General features: G+C 46.1%; 1 protein-coding gene across 4 annotated transcripts in view; it reads left to right on the top strand.

Moving 5' to 3' along the window:
• The window catches only part of svopl (SVOP-like), a 117,108-nt gene that overhangs the window by 23,449 nt on the left and 66,971 nt on the right, over positions 1 to 26,688 (top strand). Inside the window, exon 1 of one of the 4 annotated variants that reach the window (XM_078568513.1) lies at positions 4,812 to 4,895. The exons of the other annotated variants lie outside the window; for them this stretch is intronic. Coding sequence (XP_078424639.1) covers positions 4,844 to 4,895 — 52 coding nt within the window. The 5' untranslated portion in view covers positions 4,812 to 4,843. Of the gene's footprint in view, positions 1 to 4,811; positions 4,896 to 26,688 lie in introns of those variants that run through there. 4 annotated transcript variants of the gene reach the window in all.

Raw genomic sequence — 26,688 nt, 5'->3', positions numbered from 1 at the left:
GAGGCTGGGTAGGAATTGGCGCTTCAATGGCCACTTAAGGATTTTAATTGGGGCAAGGGCAGGCTTCCCGTCCTAGGCCCTGCCCGCCCCACCGTAAAATCGCTGCGAGGTTGGGACAGGAGGGATCTCGGAGGGAATCCCATCTATGTAATTTTACACTACTCCCCCCCCCCCCCCACCCCCCACACCACCGCCCCCCCACTGCTGCTTCAGAATCCGCCCATTGCCGGGGTGGGTGGGGGGGTGGTGGGGGAGGTGGGGTGCGTAAAATTCTGGCCCATGAGTTTAATTGATTATAGTAAGGCATTTGATAAGGTGAAACATGAAGAGCTGATGAGCATGTTAGAGTCTCTTGATCTTTATGGCAAAGATCTTAGAGTGATAAGAAACCTTCACTGGGAACAAACTGCGGCCATAAAAGTTGAGAACGATCTAAGTTATTCTGTGAAGGTTAAAAGGTGGTCAGACAGGGGTGTGTTTTCTCCCCAGATTTATTTAATTTGTATAGTGAAAATATTCTTAGAGAGTGAAGACCTTTCTGGATTATTAGTTGAAGGTTGCAACTTTAATAATATAAGTTACACTGATGAGCTCATTCTTATTGTTGACTCTCTGAAGAGAAACTGCAAAAGATTTTGGATCGAGTAGTGAGTGAAAGTGAGAAGAAAGGGCTTATCAGAAATTGTAAAAACGAAATACCTAGTAGTGTCCAGAAAGAAAATCCTACCAAAACGTATGATTACAGTGAAGAATGCCAAGGTCAAACAGGTAGACAAATTTTGTTACCTAGGAAGTATGTTAACATCAGACCGAAAGTACAACCAAGAAATAAGACGAAGGATTAGAATGGCCAAAGATGCTTTCGAAAAATATAGAAGATTATGATCAACTCAAAATCAGCCATGAAAGCAAAGCTGAGAACGCTGGAGTGCTACATCACACCAATTTTGATATACAGAAGTGAGTGTTGGACAATGAGTGCAGCAAGGCAGAGAAAAATTGAGGCTGCAGAGTTGTGGTTTTTGAGGTGAATAATGAAGATATCTTGGACAAATCACACTGCCAATGAAGAGGTGCTAATAAAATCTGAGACCAAAAAAATTCTGCTGACCAAGATTAGCAAAAGACAGTTGGAATTTCTTGGGCCTGTAATAAAGCACCATGATTTAGAAAATCTGATGCTGATAGGAAGGATTGATAGCAAAAGAGATTGAGGTAGAGAAAGAGCGATCTTTCTAAAGAGCCTCGCAAACTGGATGAATGTACCACAACGGCAATGATCTACACCTCCAGAGCAAGATTAACATGGAGGTCCACGGTCTCCAACACCCTCTTAGGGCATGGTACCTGGAGAGAGAGAGAGAGAGAGAGAAAGACAGGTCTTACTACAGACCCAGATTTTCACACCCGAGGCGGGTGTGCGGAGTAGGGAAATTTCCCAGCTGGGTGCACCTGCTTCAGGGGAAACACCCCTGAGTGGCTGGATTTTCATCCCAAGGGTGTGGCTGTGTGCTGGTGTCAGACTGTTACCCTCGGAAACAGTTTGGAGACAGCTACAGGGGCTGCCAAGTTCCGAGGCAGACAAGGCCCACCTCAGCACTCTAAGACATTGTCCCAGTTGTAACAAAACATAGTTAGGGCCTGTGAAGGATGGCCCCACCCACACCCCATGCTTCATACATGCCAAATCATGTCCCCACCCACCTCACATTGCCCCTCTACCCACCCCAGCCCCTCATGCCCTCCATGCCAACCTATGCCCTTCTACCCACCCCCATAGCCCCTATGCCAACTCATACCAACCCATGCCCCACGCCCACCACCCTTTGCCCTTACACCTTGCATGCAAACTCACCCAGTGTCCACCATAGGCAAATCTCAGGAACCATGCCGAAATGAAATCAAATAAAATTCTAAGTATCTATTACAGGCTTCACTATATTTTTAAAAAACTCACTGATAAATGCCCATTCAATTTAAGTCCCTTCCAGTACCTAATTTCTTATAATAACAAACATTTGTATTCATAGCCTTACATCAAAGACAGCCAATCTCTCAATAACCTCTTGGAGTTATCAATCAAATTGTGAATTTATAGTCTCACCCTCCTCCTGCTGTGATAATGATCAGTTGTGGAAGTGGTCAAACAGCAATAATACTATCAAGATAGACCTCCGACTTATGTTAATAAGCAGCTATTGAAATAGCAAGCACTGATTTTTTTTCAACTCTGAGACACAGCAGGCTATTTTTTGCTGAAATTGTAAAGAGCAGGGGATTTAAATACCATGGCAGCTTGACAGTTCCACAGGCCTTACCCACCTTTTACAAACATTCACATTTACTCTTAAAAATCGTAGGTCACACACGGTAGGAAACACACCTTGTTCCAACAAAAATGTGGTCTTTTTGCGGTTGGGCAATGAGTTCAAATGGCCCTTCTGGGTTTGGGTTCACCCCCATGTGGGAATCATGTTTCCCCCACCCCAACTCAGCGAAAATAGTTTCTGTGGAAATGGGTGTGGGACTTGTAGATCCAGGGTCCCGGTATTATTTTGGCTAAGGTGCGGAGTCTCCATGACTCTGTGAAAATCTGGAACTGAGCCTTTCAGTCAATTTCATTCTGTACTTTCCTTTATTCCTCAATGCAGCCCATTCAATGATGCATTATTGCTACTTTTCAAAGGGAACCAACCTTCAATTAAATAGCCATGTCCTCAAAATCATCCCAAAGCTCTTTACAGCTGATGAAGTGCAGTCACTGCTGTGAGATAAGCAAATATGTCAGTCTCAAAAATGAAGATTCCACAAACATCAGAGCACAAAATCACCAGCTATCCAATTTTGATGTTGGTTTTGTTTCTCAGTTGGTGCCATGGTGATAGTTTTCATAAATTGACCACATCTGTTATCTTCCGAAATCTATCTCAAGACACATTCTGTCCTGTCTGGATGAATAATTAAACAAATCGTCGTATTGTTGAGCAATAAAACTGTGCCAAAGGTATCAAATCTAATAATTTCTATAGGAATGGCGAAGCATGATAGTGTCAGCTTAACCTAAGAGAAAGATAAGGAGGGAAGTGACAGCTTAAACTGGCAGGAAAAGGGAAAGCCATTTGAATGAGTGGTGGAGGGAGAGTAATATATTGAATTGGGCTGGAGGGAGATAAGAGTGCCAGGCTGATTTATTGGTAGAGGGGTTAATATGCCTATAATAAATATGGGGAGCCTGGAACACACAGGGTATCGGTGAAATGTTGGGGTATGTGATGGGTAGAGAGACTACAACCATCCAACTCAAAATCCTTTCTCTCACTCACACACACACACAAACACACACACCACACACACACACAGTGTATCCCATCCAACTCCCCAACCTCTCTCTCACACAATGTACCACACCCATACACACCCACATACACACACACACAGTGTGTCCCATCCAACTCCCCAACCTCTCTCTCACACAATGTACCACACCCATACACACCCACATACACACACACACAGTATGTCCCATCCAACTCCCCACCCTCTCTCTCACACACTGTACCACATCGAACATCACACCCATACACACCCACATACACACACACATTGTACCCCATCCAACTCCCCACCCTCTCTCTCACACACTGTACCACATCGAACACCATACCCATACACACACACACATTGTACCCCATCCAAGTCACCACCCCGTCACACACGCTGAACACTGTTCAACTCCCCACCCTCTCACACACACACACTGTACTCCAACACTCCACCCTCACACAGACTGTACCCCATCCAAATCCCTACCCTCACACACTGTACCCCATATAACTTCCCACCCTCTGTCTCACACACTGTATCCCATCCAACTCTCCACCCTCACACACATATACTGTACCCCACCTAACTTCCCAACCCCTCTCTCTCACACACAATGTACCCCATCGAACTCCCCACCCTCTCTCTCAAACACACACACACTGTACACCATTGTACTCCAAAAACCTCTCGCACACTGTACCCCATCAATTCCCCACCCTCTCACACACAAGTTGTACCTCATTCAACTCCCCAACCTCTCTCGCACACAAACATTACTCCTTCCTGTTCCCCACTGTCTCTCTCACATACACACACACACACACATACTACCACATCCAACTCCCCACCCTCTCACACACACTGTACCCCATCCACCCCCCCCACCCAGCACACACACTGTTCCCCATCAAACTCCCCACCCTCTCTCTCACACACACGCTATTCCCCATCCAATTCCCCACCCTCTCTCTCACAAACACAATTCCCCATCCAACTCCCCACCCTCTCTCATACACACACTGTACCCCATCCAACTCCCCACCCTCTCTCATACACACACTGTACCCCATCCAACTCCCCGCCCTCTCACACACATTGTAACCCACCCAGCTCCTGACCCTTTTTACACACACACAAATACACTGATCCCCCTCCCATAAAGCCTCATCTGACGACAGCCATGTCTGACCCTCTGCTGACTCACCCTGTACTTGAGTGCTCCAACCAGTTGTGTGCATGTAATAGCACTCAGAGCCAAATGTCTTCTCTGTAATTAAAGGAGAATGATCCTGGGTTGAAGATTGGGGACCTTCAGGTCTGCAGGCCTCATTGCTGACCAGAACAGTCATTCCTGGTGTTCTGAGTGCCCTTTACAAAGAGTGAAACAGTCTGGCATTCCATGGGACTTCCCCTTTTTGGCTATCACACCCTGTTAGGAGTAGAACTGCAGCAGGCAGCCAATCAGCATTTCACTTGGGTGCTTACTCTCAGCTGACTCTAAGTGGCACCGAAGGAAATCATGGAGATGTCAAAGCAGCGATATCAGGAGTTCAGCAACTATAAGACTCCAGGTAATTGTAAACGTAAAACATGATTACTAAGTATATATTCACATATTAAATATTGGTCTAAGGAATTTTACGTGTAAGAGACCGTATATTAACCTGGCTGAGGGCAAGGCTGGCACTGAGCTGTGTCGGAACCAACATAGTGAATCTGGGAATAGGCGACGAGCTTGTTTGAGGGAGATTGTCTGACAGCAGTGGAGAGAACAAGCAAACCGACCACTTAAATCCTGTGAACCACTGAATATGTAGGCTGAGAGGCAATTAAACCAGTTGTACTTCACGGCGCAGGTAACACATATCACATCAAGCTTCGAAAGCCCCTAGAAGTGCGTTAGGTCTGTTGCTGACGTTGCATCTTTATTTGTTTTGAAAGCAGCACAGGTGCTGCTGGAAACTGGAAGTGTGGTTGAATTTTGTTGGTACCTTTCTGACACAAGCACAAAGTCGTATTTCAAGGTTAGGAATATTATCAAGGTATTGTTTTACTGATTTGGTTCCTCCGTTCCAACCACAAGAAGTACGGGTTTCTTAAAACAACAACGCTAATTATCAAATTAGTTTCTTAGGATTGAGTTCCTGACACTTATCTATGGCTAAAGGAAACCATTCATGAACTCACCAGTTTATAACAAATAAAACATCATTTATATAACTCAAGGCACAGAAGAAAGCACGTCTCAGTTTTCTTGGGAGCTCATGAAACAATTAATCACAAGAGGTCAACTCACGCCACTCATTTGTTTCAGATAGTTACACAATTTTTGCCCTGTACCCTGCATAGCATTTTACCTGTATTCTGGGGCTTGCTCTCCTCTGTTCCCTGCTGATAGGTTGTTCAGATATTCCCCAAACAGGGCCTCTTGCTTGTTCTTTTCCTTTATCCTATCAGAGGGGCATAGCCTTTCTCCCAACACCTGCCGGTGGGTGAGATTGCGAACTGAGAATAGTGGGAAATCAGATCTGGCATTCTCTTGCATTGACGTGACCTAATTTCCTAATAACTCGAGTAATCTGTCTGTGGCATGGTACATGTACAGTGCCCGTTTTGTTTTCTAAACATTGTGCAAATTCCACGATAGAGCATTAGTTGTAACATTGATTCCTTTATTTTTTTTTCCATTGCTCCCCGCGTCCCCCACAAACAAGTTGTGGCCACTACTCGATCTTTTTTGCGAAACCTTTTTTAAAGAATCCATTCTTGGAAGGTGGGTGCAGCTGGTATGGCAGGCACTTATTGCCCACCCCTAATTGCTCCTTAGAAGGTGGTGACCTTGAAGCAATGTAGTTATGGTGTCAGGAAGGAAAGTGCCAAGAATTTGACCCAGCAATGCTGAAGTCATGTGTGTGACCTGGAAGTCTGCTGCTCTTGTCCTTCTAGGTGGTAGAGCAGTGCTTTCCAAATGTTTTCCCACTGGGACCCCATTTCTAGGCTTTGAAGCTGCTGTGACGCCTCAGTGGGAGATGCGGGGAAAACCTGTGAGGCGGGCGGGTGTGGGGGTGGGTGCGGTTGGGGGAGCAGAGATTTTAATCTTCAGATATTTTTTAAAACTTTCCTTTTCAGTTGGTTTCCTGGATCAGGAATCAGGCCTCAAATGTCATTCATTTAGGTCACGCCCACCATTTAAAAAAAAGCGAGGATTTAAAGGGGCCTCAGAGCTATTAACATTTAGTCAGAACTCTGCGGCAGCCATTGCAACACCAGGATCTTGCCTTGTAACCCCACTGGGGTTCGTGACTCCCTGTTTGGGAAGCCCTGTGGTAGAGATTGTGGGTTTGGGCAGTGCTGTCAAAGAAGTCTTGGCAAGTTGTTGCAGTGTGTTTTGCGGGTGATGTGCGCTGCGGTCACAGGAGAAGGGAGTGAATGTTTAGGTTGTCTGTGCATTAAAGTTGCTTACCCATCTCTATTATTTCCCACTCTGCCTTTCAGTGTTTCTGATTTGAGGTTGTATTTTTATACACCTCTTTCTCTTTCTGAAGCTTTGAGCTATCCAGGAGCAGAGCCACTTGCAGTTGTAAACCTCTCTTATAGTTAATGAATTAAACCCATGATGGCTTTTTAAGTCCATAATGTGGTGTAGCTGTGCTGCCTTAAACTCTGGCCCTCAGCCTAGGCCTTCACAGATGACTTCATTCCAACAATAACCTCGACTCCAGTTGATGAGGTACTTGACATGTGCTGTTTGACCAGCTCTTAAAGATTGTTTGATTCATCGTTCATCATTGATTATAAATGCAAGTTGTTTTTGTTGTTTCTTGAGATTGTGGCACTCCACACAAAAAGAGTTGCATTTCTGTAGTGCCTTTCATTACTTCAGGACATCCCAAAGCGCTTTACAGCCAATGAAATACTTTTGAAGTACAGTCAGTGAAGAGAACTGGACTTGGGGCAGAGAAATAGGGTTCTGCAGCACCTGGTTCTATAAGAAATAATCTCAGAATTGTTACAGCGCAGAAGGAGGCCATTCAGCCCAACTGTGTCTGCACTGACTCTGAATGAGCATTATGACTTAGTGCCATTCTCCTGCTTTTCCCCCGTACCGTTGCACATTGCTTCTTTTCAAATAATCATCTATCGCCCTCTTGAATGCCTCGATTGAACCTGCCTCCACCACACTTCCAGGCAGTGCACTCCAGACCCGAACCACTCGCTGTGTGAAAAAGCTTTTTCTCACATCACATTTCCTTCTTTTGCAAATCACGTTAAATCTGTGCCCTCTCGTTCTCGATCCCTTGACAAGCAGGAACAGTTTCTCTCTAACTACTCTATCCAGCCTCCTCACGATTTTGAACACCTCTATCAAATCTCCTCTTAGCCTTCTCCTCTCCAAGGAGAACAGTCCCAACCTCTCCAATCTATTTTCATAACTGAAGTTTCTCATCCCTGGAGCCATTCTTGTAAACCTCTTCTGCACTCTCTCCAATGTGATCACATCCTGTGTGATGCCCAGAATTGTACACAATATCCCAGCTGAGGCCTAACTAGTCTCTTATATAAGCTAAGCATAGCCTCCTTGATCTTGTACACTATGCCCCTATTAATAAAGCCCAGAATACCAAATGCTTTATTAACTGCTCTCTCCATCTGCCCTGCCACCTTCAATGATCTATGCACATAAACATCCAGGTCCCTATATGTGCATCGGTCATTGAGCAGGTGGGTGAATTAACCAAGTCAGCTTCTATATTTGACACACTCCAGTCCTGTGTGTCATTCCAGCTGTTTAGAAACTCACCCTTCAGTATGTAAATTACAGCAATATCAATAGGGCAGAGTCTGCATTAAATACATTGTTTCAACTACTGTTGTTTTCTTACTTGACAGAAAAGCGTTGATACTTTCGGTCCAATTCCCTGGTTACACAGTGCACTGGAACCTCCCAAATAGGACACTCTCCCTGGGTCCATGCAGTGGGTGTTTGTCTATATTGGATGGTGGGATCTACCCCAACTGAATAGTCCCTATCCCCATCCTGCACCCACACAGGCTCACTTCCCAGCAGGGTCACTGGGCACTGGTATTGAGCGGGAGCCCTGGGTACTTTACCCCCAAACCCAGGAATACTGAGTACAATTGTCAGTGTTCCGCTGCAGCCCAGACTGATCCCCAGCCTGGATCCTTCCTGTCTGTACATTTCTCCAGTGCCCCATCGGGGAATGCTCAGTCCTGGATATCCTGCAGAAGCAGCGCTATAGGGTCAGGCAGCTCTGAGTCTCGCGATCCTGTTGCTGGGCGTCTGATGATACAATGGGATGTCTGATGTCACACTCACTCAGCTCGAGCTGGAAACTGGGAAACGGCCAATAGGATTTAAACCTGGAACACGGCCGATTAAAGGGGAGGGACAGAAAATCAGACAAAAATCCCCATATAGTGAGAGCAGTAATGTTCTTTAACTAAAATGTTCACTCCATCACTTGTAGTCCCAGCCTGGATCCCTGCAGCGACCTCAGCTGTATTTTCCATCTGGATTGAACAGGCTCCTCTCCAGGTTGATAGACTCCTCCTAAATCTCAAAAATTACATCCTACATGCACACACATTTTTGATGGGAAGTGTGCTGGACGCTATTTTGGTACAGTAATTTGCAGATTCGTACCAAACGACCGCTAGCAGCATGTAGATCAGCTAGATTATGGTGTCAGTCAGTGTACACCACTGATTTAATGTCAGAGTTGCCATTTTAGAATGCCACACTTTGACCAACCTCACAGACCTGGACTTCCAGCTACCCCTCCTACCCGTGCTAATTAAAGGAATCATGATATACTTAAAGATTAGTTGCTGGGTTATTTCTTCTGGCTGTTGGTACAATAAACCCCTTCCATAAACATTCACTCCCTCCACCACCGATGAACAGTGGCAGTAGCATTTACCATCTACAAGATGCACTGCAGCAACTCACCGAGGCTCCTTAGACAGCACCTTCCAAACTCACAACCACAACTATCTAGAAGGGTAAGGGCAGCAGATACATGGGAGCACCACCAACTGGAAGTTGCCCTCCTAGCCATACACCATCGTGACTTGGAATTATATCGCCATTCCTTCACTGTCACTGGGTCAAAATCCTGGAACTCTCTCCCTAATAGCACTGTGGGTGTACCTACACCACATGGACTGCAGCTGTTCAAGAAGACAGCTCACCACCAACTTCTCAAGGGTAATTAGGGATGGGCAGTAAATGGTGGTCCAGCCAGTGATGCCCACATCCCATGAATGAATAAAAAAAGGCATCTAGTGTTTAATGCAGTTAATTACAGAGACTTTTTTTATTGATTTAAAATCTTGTGTTAAAACAAGTTGCTTCCAGATATGGGTGCTCGGTAGGCCTTCCTCTGGGAATTGAGCATGGCTGAGAGAATGAAGTGAGACCAAGAAGAGCAGGACGTGATGCTAGAAGATGGAGGAGGAGGAGAAGAACTCTCGGCTGGAGTTCATGTATACCCAGGATCTTCAGGCATCAATCACCTTATCTCAACTTCAGGAACAACCAATGCTTGTGATGTCTTTGCTTGACGAGGCTATGGCTGAAATTTGCCTACTCCTGCAGCCACAACTGCAAGGAAAAGTAGGCCCTTAACTTTTATGCATTTAGCTCCGTCTTGAGGCTGCTGTTGGAGATTTATGAAACTTCTCACAGTTTGCAGCACATGGCTCTATGTGGAAGGTCAGTAAGGCTCTCCACACAGAGAGACAGTTTCAACTTATTCCCTCTTGCCAGAGACATGCAGGCAGGAGGAGCGTGCAGCTGTATTTAAATTGCAGACTTCTCCGTTGTGCAGGGTGCTATTAACAGCACGCATTATATAGGCTTGAATATTGGCTTCTTCCTGCAAGAGTCAGAGACCCAGCCAAATAATAGTTACCAACTGGCAAATGCCACTAAAAACCAATACCTTGTGTTGAATCACAGTGTTGCAGCTTTGTTTACTGAACAATGAGGATACAGTAATGCTTTTCTTTTGACAGGAGTGAAGGTTTGTGATCTAAGTTTTTCTCTTCTTGCCTCCTATCCCCATTCTTCACAAAATGGATTTTTAGGCTTAAAACTGTGGTTGAAACACAGCAAAAAATAGTAAGGGTTCTACTTTTCTGTGGTGTAAATGCCACTGGCCTAGTTTAAGCTCTTATATTGAAAGTGTATGCCACATGTGAACCTGACCACTCTCATGAACTGAAAAGGGATTTCACTTCCTCAATGTGCAGTTGATATGCAACCACAAGGCTACATATCATGCAGGTGACATCCTGGAAGTAGTTACAATTCCTTCATTCTGCAGCAATCCTCTGTGCTAGCTGTATTTCACCCATTAAAAACAAATGGTTACTGGACGACAAAGGTTATCTACTCATGACCCTGCTCCAGAACTCAGGCCTACAATGAGAGTCACGCCGCCACGAGGACTGTGATAGAGCACAACATCGGTGTTTTCTAACAATGCTTCCATTGCCTGGACCACTCTGGAGGAATCCTGCAGTGCTCAGCCGAGTGGATCTCAAGACTTGTCATGCTGCACGACCTGGCTATTGTGAGAGGACAACCCTTCGTTTCTCACCGAGTAGGTGATGCTGAGGTGTAATTGGACAAGAGGAGGAAGAGGAAGTGAAGGAACAGGCAAAGGAATGGAGGCTACAAGGTAGATAACCCTTTCCTGTCTGGGCTCGAAGTAATTAATTAATGCACGTATGATGCTGCCACCATCAAGTCCAACTTCCAATTCGCCAGCAATCGCAAACTTTGGGTGGAATTTTACGGCCCTGTCATGTAGGAGGCAGGACCAGCGCCAGGAAAAGTGGCGAGCCATTCAACAGCCCATTGACTTTGGCGGGACTGGAAAATCCCGCCAGCGGGAGGGGCCATAAAATTCCGCTCTTTGCCTCCACAGCCTCCGACTCAAAAGAGATTGAGGGACGAAGAAGGTACGTGATGAGAGAAGGATACTTGATATGCAGATGCCCTTATCCCTCCAGTAGGCACGGGCTCAATGATTCCCCTTTGGTCAGCAGTCCTCCAGTCCTTTGCTGCTCTTCCTGCTATGCACCACCACCTCCTGCAAGAAAAAGGAAAGTGTGTCGGTGTGTGCCATGCAATATGTCTGGGTGATTGGCAGCTATTCAACCATGACCGCCATATGTGTACAATCTGTTGAGTTGTGGGTGTCAGGTTTGCAACAGTGTTAACTGTGTGAGGGTGAGGTAGAGAATATGAGTTGAAGAGTTGAGTATTGATTGTTTGTAATGGCTGATTGAGGTGTGGTGGATTGAGTAGTGGGTGAGCTAATGGTGCAGTTGGTAGGATATGGCATCTTAAGTTGAACTCACTCATTGTGACAACTCATGTGAGCTAATTAAACTTGGTACTGTCCTGCACTACTGGCCTTGATCCTTTATCTAGTTTAGTCAATAATAAATACTTTAAAAAAATACACATGAGAAAAGATGCTCGAGAGAATAATATGTTGAATTCAATCACTTTGCGAACACAATAAATTATGCCCAATTTAACAATGAAGTGGCTGATCTGTTTATTGTATTCTGAGATTAATTTTTAAAAATTCTTTCAGGGGGCCTGGGCATCACCAGCATTAGTTGCCCATCCCTAATTGCCCTTGAACTGAATGGTTTGCTAGGCCATTTCAGAGTCAACCACATTGCTGTAGGTCTGGAGTCACATGTAGGCCAGACCAGGTAAGGATGGCAGATTTCCTACCCTAAAGGGGCATTAGTGAACCAGGTGGGTTTTTACAACAATGGGTGGTCACCATTACTGAGACTAGCTTCATATTCCAGATTTATTAACTGAATTTAAATTCCACCAATTGCCATGATGGGATTTGAACCCATATCCCTAGAGCGTTTAGCCTGGGCCTCTGAATTACGAGTTCAGTGACATTACCACTACACTACCGTACCCCCTTAAATGATCAAAGCCCAAGGGCAGGACTTTCCCCTCATTGGGCGGGCCTGAGAGCAGCCGTGAAACTGACCGCCACCCGCAATCGGGCCCTGACCGCGATTTCACACTGGCCAATTAAGGCCCGGCCAGCGTGAAATGTGGCTACGTACTAGCCGGGAAGGGCCAAGCGGGGCGGGGACCTGTCGGCCGCCGGGTCCAATGGTGACCTGGCAGCTGGTTTAAAAATGGCCCAGGCAGCCCCAGAAAGGCTGCCACGAAGGACGTCTGTCTGTCATTCTAACAATGGACTCAAGTGCGGCTGCAAATGCCAGGCAACTCAGCCCCCCGCTTTTCCGATGAGTGCCTCACTGTCCTTGTTGAGGAGGTGGGTGCCAGGAAGGACACCCTTGTCCCCAGAGACGGGAGGAGGAAGCCACCGCACCTCACCAAGAGGGCGTGGGAGGAGGTGGCAGCCCAGGTGAACTACCCTGACGTGGTGCGGTGCACCCGGGTCCAGTGTGGGAAGCGCTCCAATGACCTGCTGTGCTCAGGAGGGGTGAGTACCGTGTTGGCATGGGTAAGTGCGTAGAAGTGTTCAGGTCTGGCCGTCCCTCTGTGGACCTCAGGGGTGCTAGAGTCTGAGTGCCAACTGTCAATCACGCCAGAGCTGGCCAAGGGGGTGAGCCCGGGCTGCTTGCACTGAGTGCCTTGCGGCTTGAGGTCCACGACTCAGATGTGCCCTGGCAGATGTTCCTCAGCTGGGGTTGGCCAGGCTGCAATGGCGCTGCAGGTAGAGAGTGGACTAATCAATGCTCCTCTGTCCTTTCAGGAGAAGACGAGCCATAACCAAGCCGAGAGAGGGCACGAACTGGCAGAGGCCCATCCAGCCTCCTCCTGCTCAGCAGGTTCAAGCAGGACGCCCTTGAGCTCGAGAGCCGGCATGCTCCCTGTGCAACCGGGCGTGGACAGGCAGGGGTGCCAGATGAATGTAAGAGTACAATGCACAGAGATGAGACTTTCGGAATGTGCAACCATTCAAGTGTAGTCTCTTCATTAATGTGAGCCTCGAACCTGGAATCCCCATTGATCATTGGAAGACGATGGCACCATGATGCGGATCTCCGTTGTCTCACCAGGGTGCCAGGCATGAACAGTAACAGTGTGGTGACTTTAATTACTGACGTGTCCTTCTTCTCCCTTTTAGGTTCACCAGCAGGCGTCTGATCTGCAGACCCCGAAGGGCCACCCCTGACACCAGAGGACCACCGGGCATCATTTTCACCAGCGTCATAACCATTCTCTGAAGCAGGCACCAGTGCAGATCCCAGCACCTCGGTGGGCATTACAGCGGCGCTTAGTATTTCGGTGCCCATTGGTGAGGACTCATCTTCGCCGTCCTCATTTTCACAGTCGCTTGAGGTGCAAGCAGAGGCAGAGAGTGCCCAGGGCGCCAGCAGTCAGAGGACTTCTGGGGACCAGGATGCTGCTCAGTCAAAGGCTGATGATGAGCCTCTGGAGTTGTCCATTAGGTGGCAGATACTGGATGCCCAGCGAGATGTGCAGGAGGAACTGGCAGAGATCCTTGAGGGTCTGCGTGCCATGGTCTCCGTGATGGAGGAGTCCATGCGGAGTGTGAGCACTGCACTGACCATCACGGGCGAGCGCATTGCCTCCTCCATTGAGAGAGTGACGACTCTCATGGAGAAGCAGCTCCAGGGACAGAATCAGGGGTTCCTGGGGTTGTGCTCAGACCTGCAAACCCTCACACAGGCACTGACCTGATGTGGTCAGTATCAGTCTGAGAGATGGATGAGGCGCTCAGTATTCCAGCTAGGTGCCCGTTCATCAATGGTGTGCAGGGAGGTCCACAGCGACCTCACGTTGGCAAACGAACTGACTGTCACCTCTGCCTGTCCACTAGGGAGGGAGCACCTAGACTTAGCACTCATAAGTTAAAGGCACCATGAGCACAAGAAGAACAGGTCATGGGTGATTTTATGTTCATTCCTGTTCACTTTACCTATACTGGTCTGGGATTGAAGACCAGAAACATTTATGTAGATAGTTTGGAATTGCCACAAGGAGATAAATTGTGTTCTTGTTGTCATGACCTGCGTATGCGTCACCTTTTTTATTTTATTGGTGCAGGGTATGCCAGTATGTAATGCTGGACATACGTGGCTCTGAACTTTATTGTACAGGCACTGAGTGTTCTTTGTGTTCAAATGAAAGTGTCCTTTCAGACATCTGGGATGGAGGAGGCAGCCCTGGTATGCGTTTGAAGCTGATCTTTGGTAGCCTAGCTGAAGGAGCATTGGATCAAGGCATCCCTGGTGTCCCTGCCTCCCGAGGTTTGGCTCCACGTCCTCAGCGTTCTCCTCACCATGCTCACCTTCTAACTCGCTACTGGACACATCATCTGCGGCCTGTGCAGCTGTGTCAAGATCCTCTTCCTCCAGTGGGTCCTCCATTGCCAGTGCCAGATTGTGGAGAGTGCAGTATGCAACCGTGATCAGCGACACCCGTTCTGTGGGTATTGCAGTGCGCCCCCTCAACAGTCCAGGCATCAGAAGCGCATCTTCAGAAGACTATGGTCCTCTCTACCACCGTCCTTGTGGAGGCATGACTCATATTGTAACACTTCTCTGCCTCTGCTCTTGGGTGGCAGAGAGGTGTCATGAGCCATCTCTTAAATGGATAGCCCTTGTCATCCAGCAGCCATCCATCCAGCCGGGCTGGAGCACTGAAGAGCCCCGGCACCTGGGAGTGTCTCAGGATGTACGTGTCATAGGAGCTGCCTGGGTACCTTGCACAGACTTGTAGAATCTGCATTCTTTGGTCACACACTATCTGCACGTTCATGGAGTGGAAGCCCTTCCTGTTGATGAAGGCACCGGGCTGACCCATAGGCACCTTGATGGCCACATGTGTACAGCCGATGGCACCCTGGACGCGGGGAAATCCAGCAATTGCTGCAAAGCCTCTGGCTCGGGCCAGCCTGGCTGGCCTCGTCCGTATGATGAAGAATAAAGGTCATTACCCACCAGATCTTCTGTCACCAGCTTGATGCAGCTGTGGACAGCTGACTGAGAGACTCCACACAGATCCCCCACTGACTCCTGGAAAGAGCCAGAGGCATAGAAGTTGAGGGCCACTGTGACCTTTAGAGCCACTGGCATGGGGTGTCCACCCACACCGTCGGAGCTGACCTCAGGCTCAATCATCTGACAAATGGAGGTCACAGTCTCCCTGGAGAGGCGGAGCCTCCTTTGGCATTGCACCTTGGACATACTGAGGTAGCTGCATCGCTGCCTGTAAACCCTGGCAACGGGATAGTGGTGTCTTCTGTGGCCCCTTCTGCCTTGGACTACCTGCTGGCCCTGTGCCCCTTGTGCCTGCACCTCTCTCCCCACAGGTCCCTCCCCTGGAAGCTGAATAGGGACACGTGGCCTCCTCTCCCTTCTGCCCCTCTCTTCCTCCTCAGAGGAGGTGCCTCCAGTGGAGACCACAACCCCCATCACCAGGGTAACGGAAGGCTGTCTGATACCTGGAAGCCTGGAAATGTTAAGAATGACGCCCCGAACAGAGATCAAGCTGCCAAGTACCAATAAGCAACCAGCTGCAAACTATCTCCAAAACTGCTCACTACTCACACTGGCAATGCTGCTGACCCTTTTTATCCCGCCCTTGGATGAGGTTTGTGAAAATGTTGGCTGGCCGCCTGCTTGTTTTGCCTGTGCGTAGAGCGGAAAGTCACACGGGCAAGGAAAAATCACAGTCAACTGGACTGTAAAGGGCCTTAAGTGGCCTGTTAATTAATGGCGGGGGCCGCCTGACATCATCATGTGCTATTTTACTCCTGATCGGGTCAGGTGTGTGCCCGCCTGCGGGACGAAGGGTTCAGCCCCGAGTGTTCTGTTTTGGGGAGTTGGCGGGGTCAGTATTGTGGAAGATGATACCAAATGGGTCAAATGGTTGTCATTATGTGAATCTATCTTGTGATGTCAGCTAATTGGAAGGACTCAAGATGTAACCTTTTTTGAAATTCATATCTGAGCTTTTAAGTGGAGTAAAATGTAGCAGTTTGAGATGAGCTGTTACTGATATGAGCCAGATAATGGGCGATGCTTTTTTTTTTGCCAAATTTCTCCTGATCTTGCTAAATGTTGTTGGTGTGCAGGCCCCATGAGCTCTGGAGTCTCATCCAACTGAAATATGTTTGATGTGAGACAGTGATAACCCTCCTCGCCCGGTTAACACTAGGCAGGAGTGAGTATCGATTTGAGGATGATGTTGTATCCTGGCTGGATTTGGACAAGGTGTCCTCGGCATCTGCAATTTAAAAGTGGGGCCGAAGCCAGAAGTCGGCGGGTCGTAATCTTGTCCTCAGCTTGGTTTCCACCCCCAGACCTTCCTATGAACAGTAACCCTGCCAATCCCTCAACGTACAGACACTCAGGTCAACTCTACCGGCCCCAACATCCATAGCAGCTGAAATGAAAAAGCAACAAAGATGGAGCTTCCATTTCTACAGCTCCTTTACCAAAACTCTTTTACAGCCAATGGTATATTTTTGATGTGTAGTTATTGATGTAATGGAGAAAGTGCTGCAGCCAATTTGCACACAGCAAACTCCCACAAAAAATAATGAGATAACAGCCAGATAAGCTGCTTTTTAATGATCTTAGCTGAGGGACATATCTTGGCCAGAATGCCGGGGGAACCGCTCTGCTCTTCTCCAATACTGCCAAGGGATATTCTATGTCCACCTGAGAGGGCAGGCAGATGTTACATCTCACCCAAAAGGCGGTGCCTCTGACAATTCTGCAATGATTTAGCACCTTTCAAACTATGAATATTTTCCTCCACAGAAAATGTCATAATACCTTGCTAACAATTTATCTTATTTTTATTAGGAAAATCAACCAATTATTGAACATTGTGGTTTCTGATGGAACCATAGGAAAGTTACGGTGCAGCAAGAGGCCATTCAGCCCATTGTGTCTACACTGGCCAAAAAAAAAGAGGAAAAAAATAACCTAGCCATTGATTTTAATCCCACTTTCTAGCACCTGGTCCATAGTCTTGCAGGTTACAGCACTTCAGATGCAGACCTAGGTACTTTTTTAAATGAATTGAACGTTCAGCCTCAACCATCAACTTAGGCAGTGAGTTCCAGATGCCCAACACCCTCTGGGTGAAAAGCTTTTTCCTCATGTCCACTCCAATCCTTCTACCAATCACCTTAAGTCTATGCCCCCTGGTAATTGACTCCTCAGCTAAGGGAAACAAGCCTTTCCTGTATACTCTATCTAGGCCCTTCATAATTTTGTACACCTCAATTAGGTCACCCCTTAGCCTCCTCTGTCCTAAGGAAAACAACCCTAACCTATCCAAATCAAAGAGCCTGTGATGCTGGTGCCTGACTGATGTGCCTAAGGGTGCAGTACTTCAGGTTTACCACAATGTGGCAGAACAAGCACACACACCTTTATGCGATTGAATTTATAAAGCATTTTAGAGGTCAAACAAGCCTTTGATGGCTGTGCAAAATGGGTAATAAAAACTTGGTAGCCTGTTTTATGCGAAAAAAAAGCTTGTATAAAATGTTTGGGTCATTTTCAGCCAACACGGTGGCTGGCGTAATGTCATGGAGGCCTGATATTTTACATCTGATGGGGTGCTAGGGAGCAAATGGTTCATAGATTAAGTATTGTGCATCCTTTGGGTGGGATTGACCTTTGTGTTTAATTTGTGTTCATGTGAAGTGACCAGCTCTTTAACCAGTTAATGCCTGAGAAACCTGTTTCTCTGGGATCCAAATGAGGAGATATTCTGTGGATACAAGTTAAATTGAGGATATTTGAACACAGGCATTATTTCCTCACTTAAAGGTAATAAAGTTGTGGATTATGTTTCCCGGAAAGTGGACAGTATCAATAGATTTAAGAGACAATCAACTGTGCAGAGGGAGAGAAAGGATTGGGGGTGGTGGTTGTGGGGGGAGGGAGGCATGTGGTGAGGGGTGGGTAAGTGAAGTCAAATTATAAAATAAGGACAAGGTTGTTGGACCAATGGATCCGTGTTCCTAAAGATTTCTGTGTTATGCTAACACTGAGATTTTTGATTAATGAACAGGGGACAGTATTTTATAGATTGAGAGTGTTAAGAGATATAGAGCCAAAGCTGGAGTTAAGATACAGAGCAGCCATGATCTAACTGACTGGCAGAACAGGCTTGAGGGGCTGAGTGGCCGACTTATGTTCCTATGTTCCCAATCACTACCAACTGTTAAAACAGTTTAACTTGATCCTGGGAAGGAAGTAAATCTTCAGCTTGATCCTTATTGAGATATCAAGGCCTATAGGGCAGCAGATTCTTGTGTTTGAAATCCTGGGAGTGTTTGACAGCCTGATACAATTGTGAAAGATTTTAAAAATGATCTTTGTTGGTTAAGCTTCAGAATGCATGCGAAGTAGATCTCAGACAGCTTCCTCTTCAGTTCATTCAATCGATTTTTGATGCTGGATTGATGCTTGTGTGGATATGTTAGAGATTCAGGGCGGGGCTGGGGGATGGGGTGGAAGGTTTAACTTCCGAGAGCGAGTGGGCTGAAGTTGACCGTGTGCGTGGGAAGCTGGCTCAAATCTGCTGATTTCTGCATTTAACTGCAGAATGGTCGGCAATGTGAGAGAAAAGCCCTCAACAGAGGGGGTTACCAAGATGTTCATAGCTTCTCATAATTGAGATTCAACTGCGAAAAGAGAAAAAAAATGTGCATTTATATTATTCTTTTCATGACCACTAGATGTCTCTAAGCGGTTGACAGTCAATGACGTACTTGTTGACGTGTAGTCACTGTTGTCATGTCAGAAACACAGCGGCCAATATATGCTGAGCAAACTCCCACAGAGAGCAATGTGATAGTGACCCGATAATCTTGTTTTTTACTATGTGATATTGATTGAGGGATAAATATTGGTCCTGGAATTGGTTCCTGGAATACAGGTGAAAGCAAGTGCATAGCAGAAACTGCAGGGTCTGAAGAAATAACAGGCAAGAATTCCCACAACTGCAGAAAACTTGCAGCTGCTTTCTTGTCTAATTGTGTGAAAGGTTTTGCTCACTGTACTGAGAGGTTAATGTCACTAATTCACAGGTTACTTTCACAAATTTAAAGTGACTTTCACGAGTTTGGAGGATTGTGCGCCTGATTTGCAGCTGATGTATCAGATTAGTGTGGGGTCTGCTTGTTTAGGATTAACTTGAACTTCGGATGAGGGCTAAGGTGACCAGAAGCATGAACAGGAGCAGCAGGTATCTTCTCCCCACAGATCTGCCGCTCTACAGGAGAGAGGGGCTGAGCAGAGAGGTGCAGCTCGCGGGAGGCTACACCCCCAACATGGGGACAGGATCAGCTTGAACCAGAGGACCCAGGAGAGAGGGGTGCACAAGGTGCAAAACGCCAGGGCCCATGCCCTATAGGGGCTCTGGCTCATTCACCACAGCTTCCAGCTCCTCCACTACTGCTGCTCTCCCCTCCCCATCCCTTTATGTCACATCCTGTCCCACACTGGGAAATGCCCATACTGTAGCTCCTGGTTAGTTTCTCCAGCGTTAGTTGTTGGTTTCAGCACTTTTCCTGGAAACAAAGGGAGCTGAGGTTAGAGAATATTAACTGAATGATAACTTGATCGTGCTATAACATTCAAGTAGTCTGCCCAAAACAAAAGAGTCCATCAATTCTTTTCGTTTCCTGTGCTGAAATCACCCATTCTTTTCAAGTTTATTTTCAACATCAGCAATGGTTTGGCTTTTTTTTATCCTGATTAGAGATGTGTTGCAGTGATCTCTACACAATTGTACAAGGCTTGCTGTGTTTGAAGAATTAATTGCAAATTTGTGAGGGTGTGCAAAGCGTACAAAGGTGAAACTTATATAAGTGCATAGAAGTCAATGCCTTCATAGATTCCTGATCACACCAGCACTAATGTTGAGTCCTTTGCTGTCTGGAATGATCCAAAAGTAATTGTCAGTCGACCTATTTGTATTCATGACTGGCCTGGTGATTCAGCTTACCTTCCAGGCTACAGGGTAAATTGAGTGAGGCTGTGCTGCTGATGAAGAATCTTTGCTGTTTTTTTCTTGCTTTTATTCTCATTGTCTATGTCAGTGCAGTAACTGAGTGTGGCTCAACACGTATATTGAGTGGATAATTGGACCATGCAGATGAGGAACATCCGAGGCCCATAACCTGACCTCTGTTGAGGTGGCTAATGTAAACTAATCTCGGATGCCACAGTTGGTTGGCCTCAGTACCCTTGATTGAGGAGAGAGTAGAGGGGAAAATTGGCAATCACAAAGAACCTAAATTAAATAATTCTAATTGGCATTTAAGATTCCATTCTCACGGCTCACCTTTCACCCCATCTGATACAGTTCTGCTGTCTCAGATCAAACATGTGTTCAGATCCGGCTGTTTTTAAAAAAATCCCAAAGCCAACCTCCTAACACAAAATTAAATTCAGACGAAAATCTTTTTCATCCCATTTGGTCTGAAGCAATATCAACCCTACTGTCCTTTCATCACAGTTTCACATCATTTCCTAAATTACTTCAGTGTACTGGCCTCACCCTTCTTTTCTTGGCAGCCATTGCAACTATTGATTACCAGCTGAAATATTTCCTGACATCTGTCCTAAATTTACATATCACCAACTTCTCTTACCCTGCTTCTATGGCCTAACTGGAGTTTAATTTTGGGTTTATTTTCACTATTTTGTTATCATATACCTTTTTGTCTCTTTTCAAAGCTAGAGCCCTGTCTTATGAACCCATCCTTCATATAGCTTGCACCTATGCAAACATTGCACAGGGATCGCAGTGTAATAATGAGGAGGAGGAGCCCTAACCAATTTTTCCTCCCTAATTTAGGACACTGTAGTCCTAATATTACTAGCCCTGGGTATGGTCAGCTAATTCCGCATAGATCAGGTACAAACCTTAAATACTCCTGACCAGTATGTATCAGAGATGGTCTATCTTTAATTTTGAGCAAGTCCACCTTATTTTTCCTTTGTAAATGTTCTAATATTCTAATGTTCTAGTATTGATCCTTTTCCTGAGTTGTGGGAGTTTAAAAATGTGAGTTAGAGTTGTCAAGGGAAGAATGTTTTAAATTATCATTTTGCAAGCGGTCATATTTCGCTGGTATCTGACATCTAGTCAATATGAGTGAGTGTAAGTCATATGGCAGTGTGATATCTAATCCTGTCACCAGGTCAGTGGGAGGCTCCCATCTCTGATGGCCAGACATGCCGAGACTGAACCGATCTCCAAAACCACCGCCTCTACAGATGTTAATTGTGAGATTACTGGAGAACAACCTCCAGTTCTTTGCCCCTCCCTGGTGTTCTGAGCTCTCTTTTCCTACAAGGAGAGTGAGTGAGAGAATTGGAATGTGTTGAACAGATGATGGACATTTGTTGAGAGTGATGATGAGGGAGAAGTGTAACATTGCATTAAGGGTGAGTGTCTTGTGCTGGATGGATGGATGGGGATGTGAAGAAGTGGATAGTCAGAGGGAGATGGGTGCATCTGGAAGATAAGTTGTAGCAAGGATTGGTGTGCTGGAATAGACTTGAGAAGGCAGAGGGAGGAGAAGGCATGACGGACACATCATGTGATGGATGGAGTTGAAAGTGGCACATACTAACCTTTCCTGTCCTGATTAGGTCATTAAACTGATTTTGGCTCTGAATCCAGGGACATGGCACCACATTCCTACTGCTCAGCTCCTGAGCAACCTCCAGCCATGCCTTCTTGCTTTTACAGGACAGGGTCTCCGTGTGGGTCCTTACAGCCCAGCATCACATCTGGGGAAGCATCCCTAAAGTGAGAGACAGAGTTTGGAGTGTTTGGACTCTATTATGATACTTACTTCCTCTGTTCTCCCACCTCTGGATCCATTAACTGTCCCTTTAAGTAGTTCAGTTGCCATCGATCCATGTGCATTGTCATCATGCATCATTCATGCAAGTTAGTTGGGAAACCTGGAAGTTAGATGCAGATGCAATGGCTGGGTTAAAACACTACTGACCGACGTGCTGCATTAAACCTGGGTTGCCCATGCATCATCAGTCACCTCCCTCCCCTGACTCCTCGTCATGTTAAAACTACCCTGCTAAGCTGGAGAAATATTTACACCCACTTTATGTGCAAGGATCACTTATTTTGCTTTCATTTATTAGTTCTTTCAATGAAATAATAGAATTGTAAAACCTGAAAATGTAGCTGACAAACAACATCTATAAAATGTCAGCAAATTGTCATATAACACAGTTTTGGATGGTACTAATGCTGTCAAACACAACTATCAGTTTATTATTTTCTGTACAGTAAATAAGGTAGTTTGTCATATCCTGTAATCGTGCAGTGCAGTCTGTTTGAGTCTGGTTGTGTTGAATTAATAAGCTAATGTAAAGCCAAGATTGAAGGTGATGTAGGAGATGTAGCCTCTGTTATATGATCATTGTGATGTGACGTTCAGAGATATCTTGAGGGTTGACGACACCTGCCTGTAATGTGAGTATCTTCAGCAAAGCATCCTTTGTAACCTCAGCATTGGCTGTGTGCATGTAACATGTTAATAAACAACAAGTCTGAGTCTGTGTCCAAAAATCCACTTTGGGCATATAGACTATACAGTGTGAGGAAACAAGCATTCTTAATGGATGCAGTTAAAACTTCATGTGTAGATATGAGGGATTTTGATAGAGTTCATGGAGGGAAACTGTTTAACTGGCAAAACTTGGACCCTTGGGTGCAGGGTAAATTGCAAGAACCAGGGAGGAGATGAGAAAATAAAATATGATCTGGAATGCGCTGCCCGTGGAAAAAGCAGATTCAGTAATGACTTCCAAAAGGGAACTGGATATATATATTTGTTAAAGAAAGATTTGCAGTGCTATGGGGAAAGAGCAGGGGATTGGGTCAAATTGGATGGCTCTTTCAAAGATCAGGCACAGGTACATTGGACCGAATGGCCTCTTTCTATGCTGTGGGGGATGGAGTGGGGGGGTGGGGGGGTTATAGAATCATAGAATACTACAGCAGAGGAGGCCATTGAGCCCATTGACTCTGGACGAGCTTTCTCAAAGAGCTGTTTAGTTAGTCCCACTCCCCTGCTCTTTTCTCATCCTTACAATTTTCCTCCTTCAAATATTTGTTGAATTCCCCTTTTAAAGATTATAATTGAATCTGCTTCTACCATCCTATCAATGCATTCCAAATCCTAGCCATTTAATATGTAATAAAAGCCTTTCCTCACATTTGTTTCTGGTTCTTATTGCCAATCAATTTGAATTTGTTCTCTCTAGTTACTAAGTCTTCAGCCATTGTAATCAGTTTCTCTTTATTTACTCTCTAGATACTTCATGATTTTAAACATCTCTATCAAATCTCCTTTTAGTCTCCTCTGTCCTCAAAAGAACAACCCCAGTTTCTCTAATCTCTTCACGTAACTGTAATTCCTCATCCCTAGAACCATTCTCTTAAACGTTTCTGTGATTCCTCACTATAAGCATCAACTGCAGAAGTACTTCTGAAAACGTATGAAACACAATGACTGCTTTGTGCAGTTCAAGGAGCTGTTTGCAGCTGGCTATAGTGAGATTACCCCAATGGATCAGACAACCCCACAAGCTCCAACCACTGTGCCCCTTCCCCAGGGCCCATAGAACTCCTGAGACTGACACAAGACTTTCTTGCCAGCCTGTTGCAGATGATGAGCTGCACCTTGTGGAGGATGATGCACAATTTGTCACCCACATTGTGCCACCCTGTAGCTTCAGGATCTCGTCCAACACGTGCCCCAAAAAGGTTGGGAATGCCAATTTCATCACCATCTGGGGGATGGTGGTGTTTACACACAGCTGGTATCTCGATTTAGATAATCTCTTTACATATTTCTTCTACCCGACTTCTGTAAAGTACTCTTGTTCTGTTACTCCAGCCATTGTGTATAGCAGGCAGGCAAATTGCGTGGCGTCAATGCTTTCAGGGCATTTTGTGAAGGAGGTCTGGTAAGGATGGGATTATTTTTGGGTGTGATGGCTCTCACATTGAAACAATACACCTACTTTCCACGTTCAAACAGAAGGTGGCCTTTCAGTCTGTTGGCCCTAATCCAACACAAGCTCCACAATAGAGCGCTTTGCTCTTGCTCTGCATCCTTGAATATCTTTCTTTGGATGTTTGTCTCATATCCTGTTAATTAAGAATGAATACTTGGGCGTTGTCTGCTGGCCTCTGTGAGACTGAACCATAGTGAGTCAGCAACTGTGCATTAGGAGTGGAGAACACTAATGCAGGAGGGCAGGTGGCTATTCTGATTTGTTGATTACACCCTTTGAAGACATGATTTTAGATATGATCCTGACTAAGGAGCCAGTCTGGTTTTTCTTGAAAGCTGTCGTCCATTTAGACCATGGTTAAAATTAGGAAGAGGAAACAAGAACAGAATTGTAATTGGACTTAATGGCTGGAAGTTGTGCCTGAAAACTTTTACCCTTTTCTCTGTGTGCTTGTTATGACCCTAAGTCCATAAACTAGTCAAAATTGTGTTACAACACCCTCGCACCCTGAAAGTGGGATAAAAAAAATGGGCCCACTTCTATCCCATTCCTCTTCACAATTCACAGGAATTATTTGGTTCCCAACAGGCTCAGTAAAAAGAAATGCAGAGTATTTATCCGTGTTACTCTCTTCCTCTCCAAATGTGTTGTCAGGTGTCCATGCATTGTCATCTTTCCCAGAATTCCATCATGAAATCAGATATCCACCCCTGTCACAGGGGCCCTTATCAAAGTCACAAATTAAATCCCACATGACTCTGTTAATGATAAACTACCTCTCATCGTCTTCTTACCCGGTCTGCAGCCTTTGACACCGTTGACTATGCCATGCTTCTCCAACACCTCTCCTCCATCTTCTAGTTAGGTGGGACTGTTAGGTTGCCTGGTTCCATTCTTAACTATCTAGTCATAGCCTGAAATTCACCAGCAATGTCTTCTCTTCCCACTCCTGTATTGTTACCTATGGAGTCCTCCAGGGATCTATCCTCAGCCCCCTCCTATTTCTCATCGACATGCTGCCCCCTTGGTCAAATTATCTGAAAACGCAATGTCAGGTTCCACACGTACAACGATGACACCCAGCTCTACCTCTCTTGACCCCTCCACTGTCACTAATTTGCTATGTCGGACTGCTTGTCAGACATCTAGTATTGAATGCACAGAAATTTCTTCCAACTAAATATCAGGGAGACCAGAGCCATTATCTTCAATCCCCATTACAAACTTCACTCCTAGCCACTGATTCATCCCTCTCCCTAGCAACTGTCTAAAACTGAACCAGAGGGCAGAATCATCCCAGAAATCGGCAAAGTCTGATATCGGGTGGGGAAAGCGGTGTTTGACCCGCCAATGGCAATGGCGGCTCTTTATGTCATACCGTGTGGCACTTTATTGAAAAAATGCAGAGCGACGGGTTTCACGTCGAATCGCTGGCAGGGCGGCCTCGGGTTCATCCACCCCATCCACCCCACCATCATCTCAGGCTTTCAGTAATCTGGGTGCCGTATTTAAAGGGTGCTCCTGTACAAAACTGGCTCTCTCTAAGGGATCGGAAGCTGCTGGAAAGCCATGGCTGCCAAAGAGAGGAAATATGTTGCCCCCATATTTAGTGATGCCTCCCTCGGGCACCTACTGGACGCAGTGGAGGCCCGCCATAATGTCCTCTACCCCTGCTCTGGACAAAGACCAGCAAGCAAGGTCACCAATCCAGCATGGGAGGCAGTGGCATCGGTGGTCAGGACCAATGCCCCACAAAAAGAGAACAGATACCCAGTGCCGAAAGAGGATGAATGATCTCCTCTGTCCCGCCAGGGTAAGTCACTCTTCTCATCACTCTCAACTCACAAACCCATCACACATCCACAGGGATCTCACTCACTGCCAGTTCAAGGGACATCACCATTCACTCTCTCATCTGTCCTGCAGATCGTGTCCTCATCCCATCCATGGCACCGTTCAGCACCACATATACCAGGCATCCCTGTCATCTGGCCTAGCATGCATCCTGCTTATACTCTCTCCATCTGCATTCATGTAGGACAAGCTGACACACAACAGAAGGGAGAGGCCACAGACTGGTGGAGGAATGCCCAACATCAAGGTCCTTACAGACTTTGAAAATAGAGCCATCCAGGTGGCCGATGACAATCTGGACCGTTCCTGTGCTGACAGTGAGGTCGGCGGTGCGCAACCAAGTGAGGATCCAGCAGTGCAACATCCGTCAGACAACTATGCTGTGAGTAAGGTCCCCTGTTCCCCAGTCCC

The sequence above is a fragment of the Cetorhinus maximus genome, chromosome 22 (assembly GCF_964194155.1).
Source record: "Cetorhinus maximus chromosome 22, sCetMax3.hap1.1, whole genome shotgun sequence".
Classification (NCBI taxonomy): domain Eukaryota; kingdom Metazoa; phylum Chordata; class Chondrichthyes; order Lamniformes; family Cetorhinidae; genus Cetorhinus; species Cetorhinus maximus.
The sequence above is the reverse complement of the archived record's forward strand: the minus strand, read 5'-3'. Positions and strand labels throughout refer to the sequence as shown.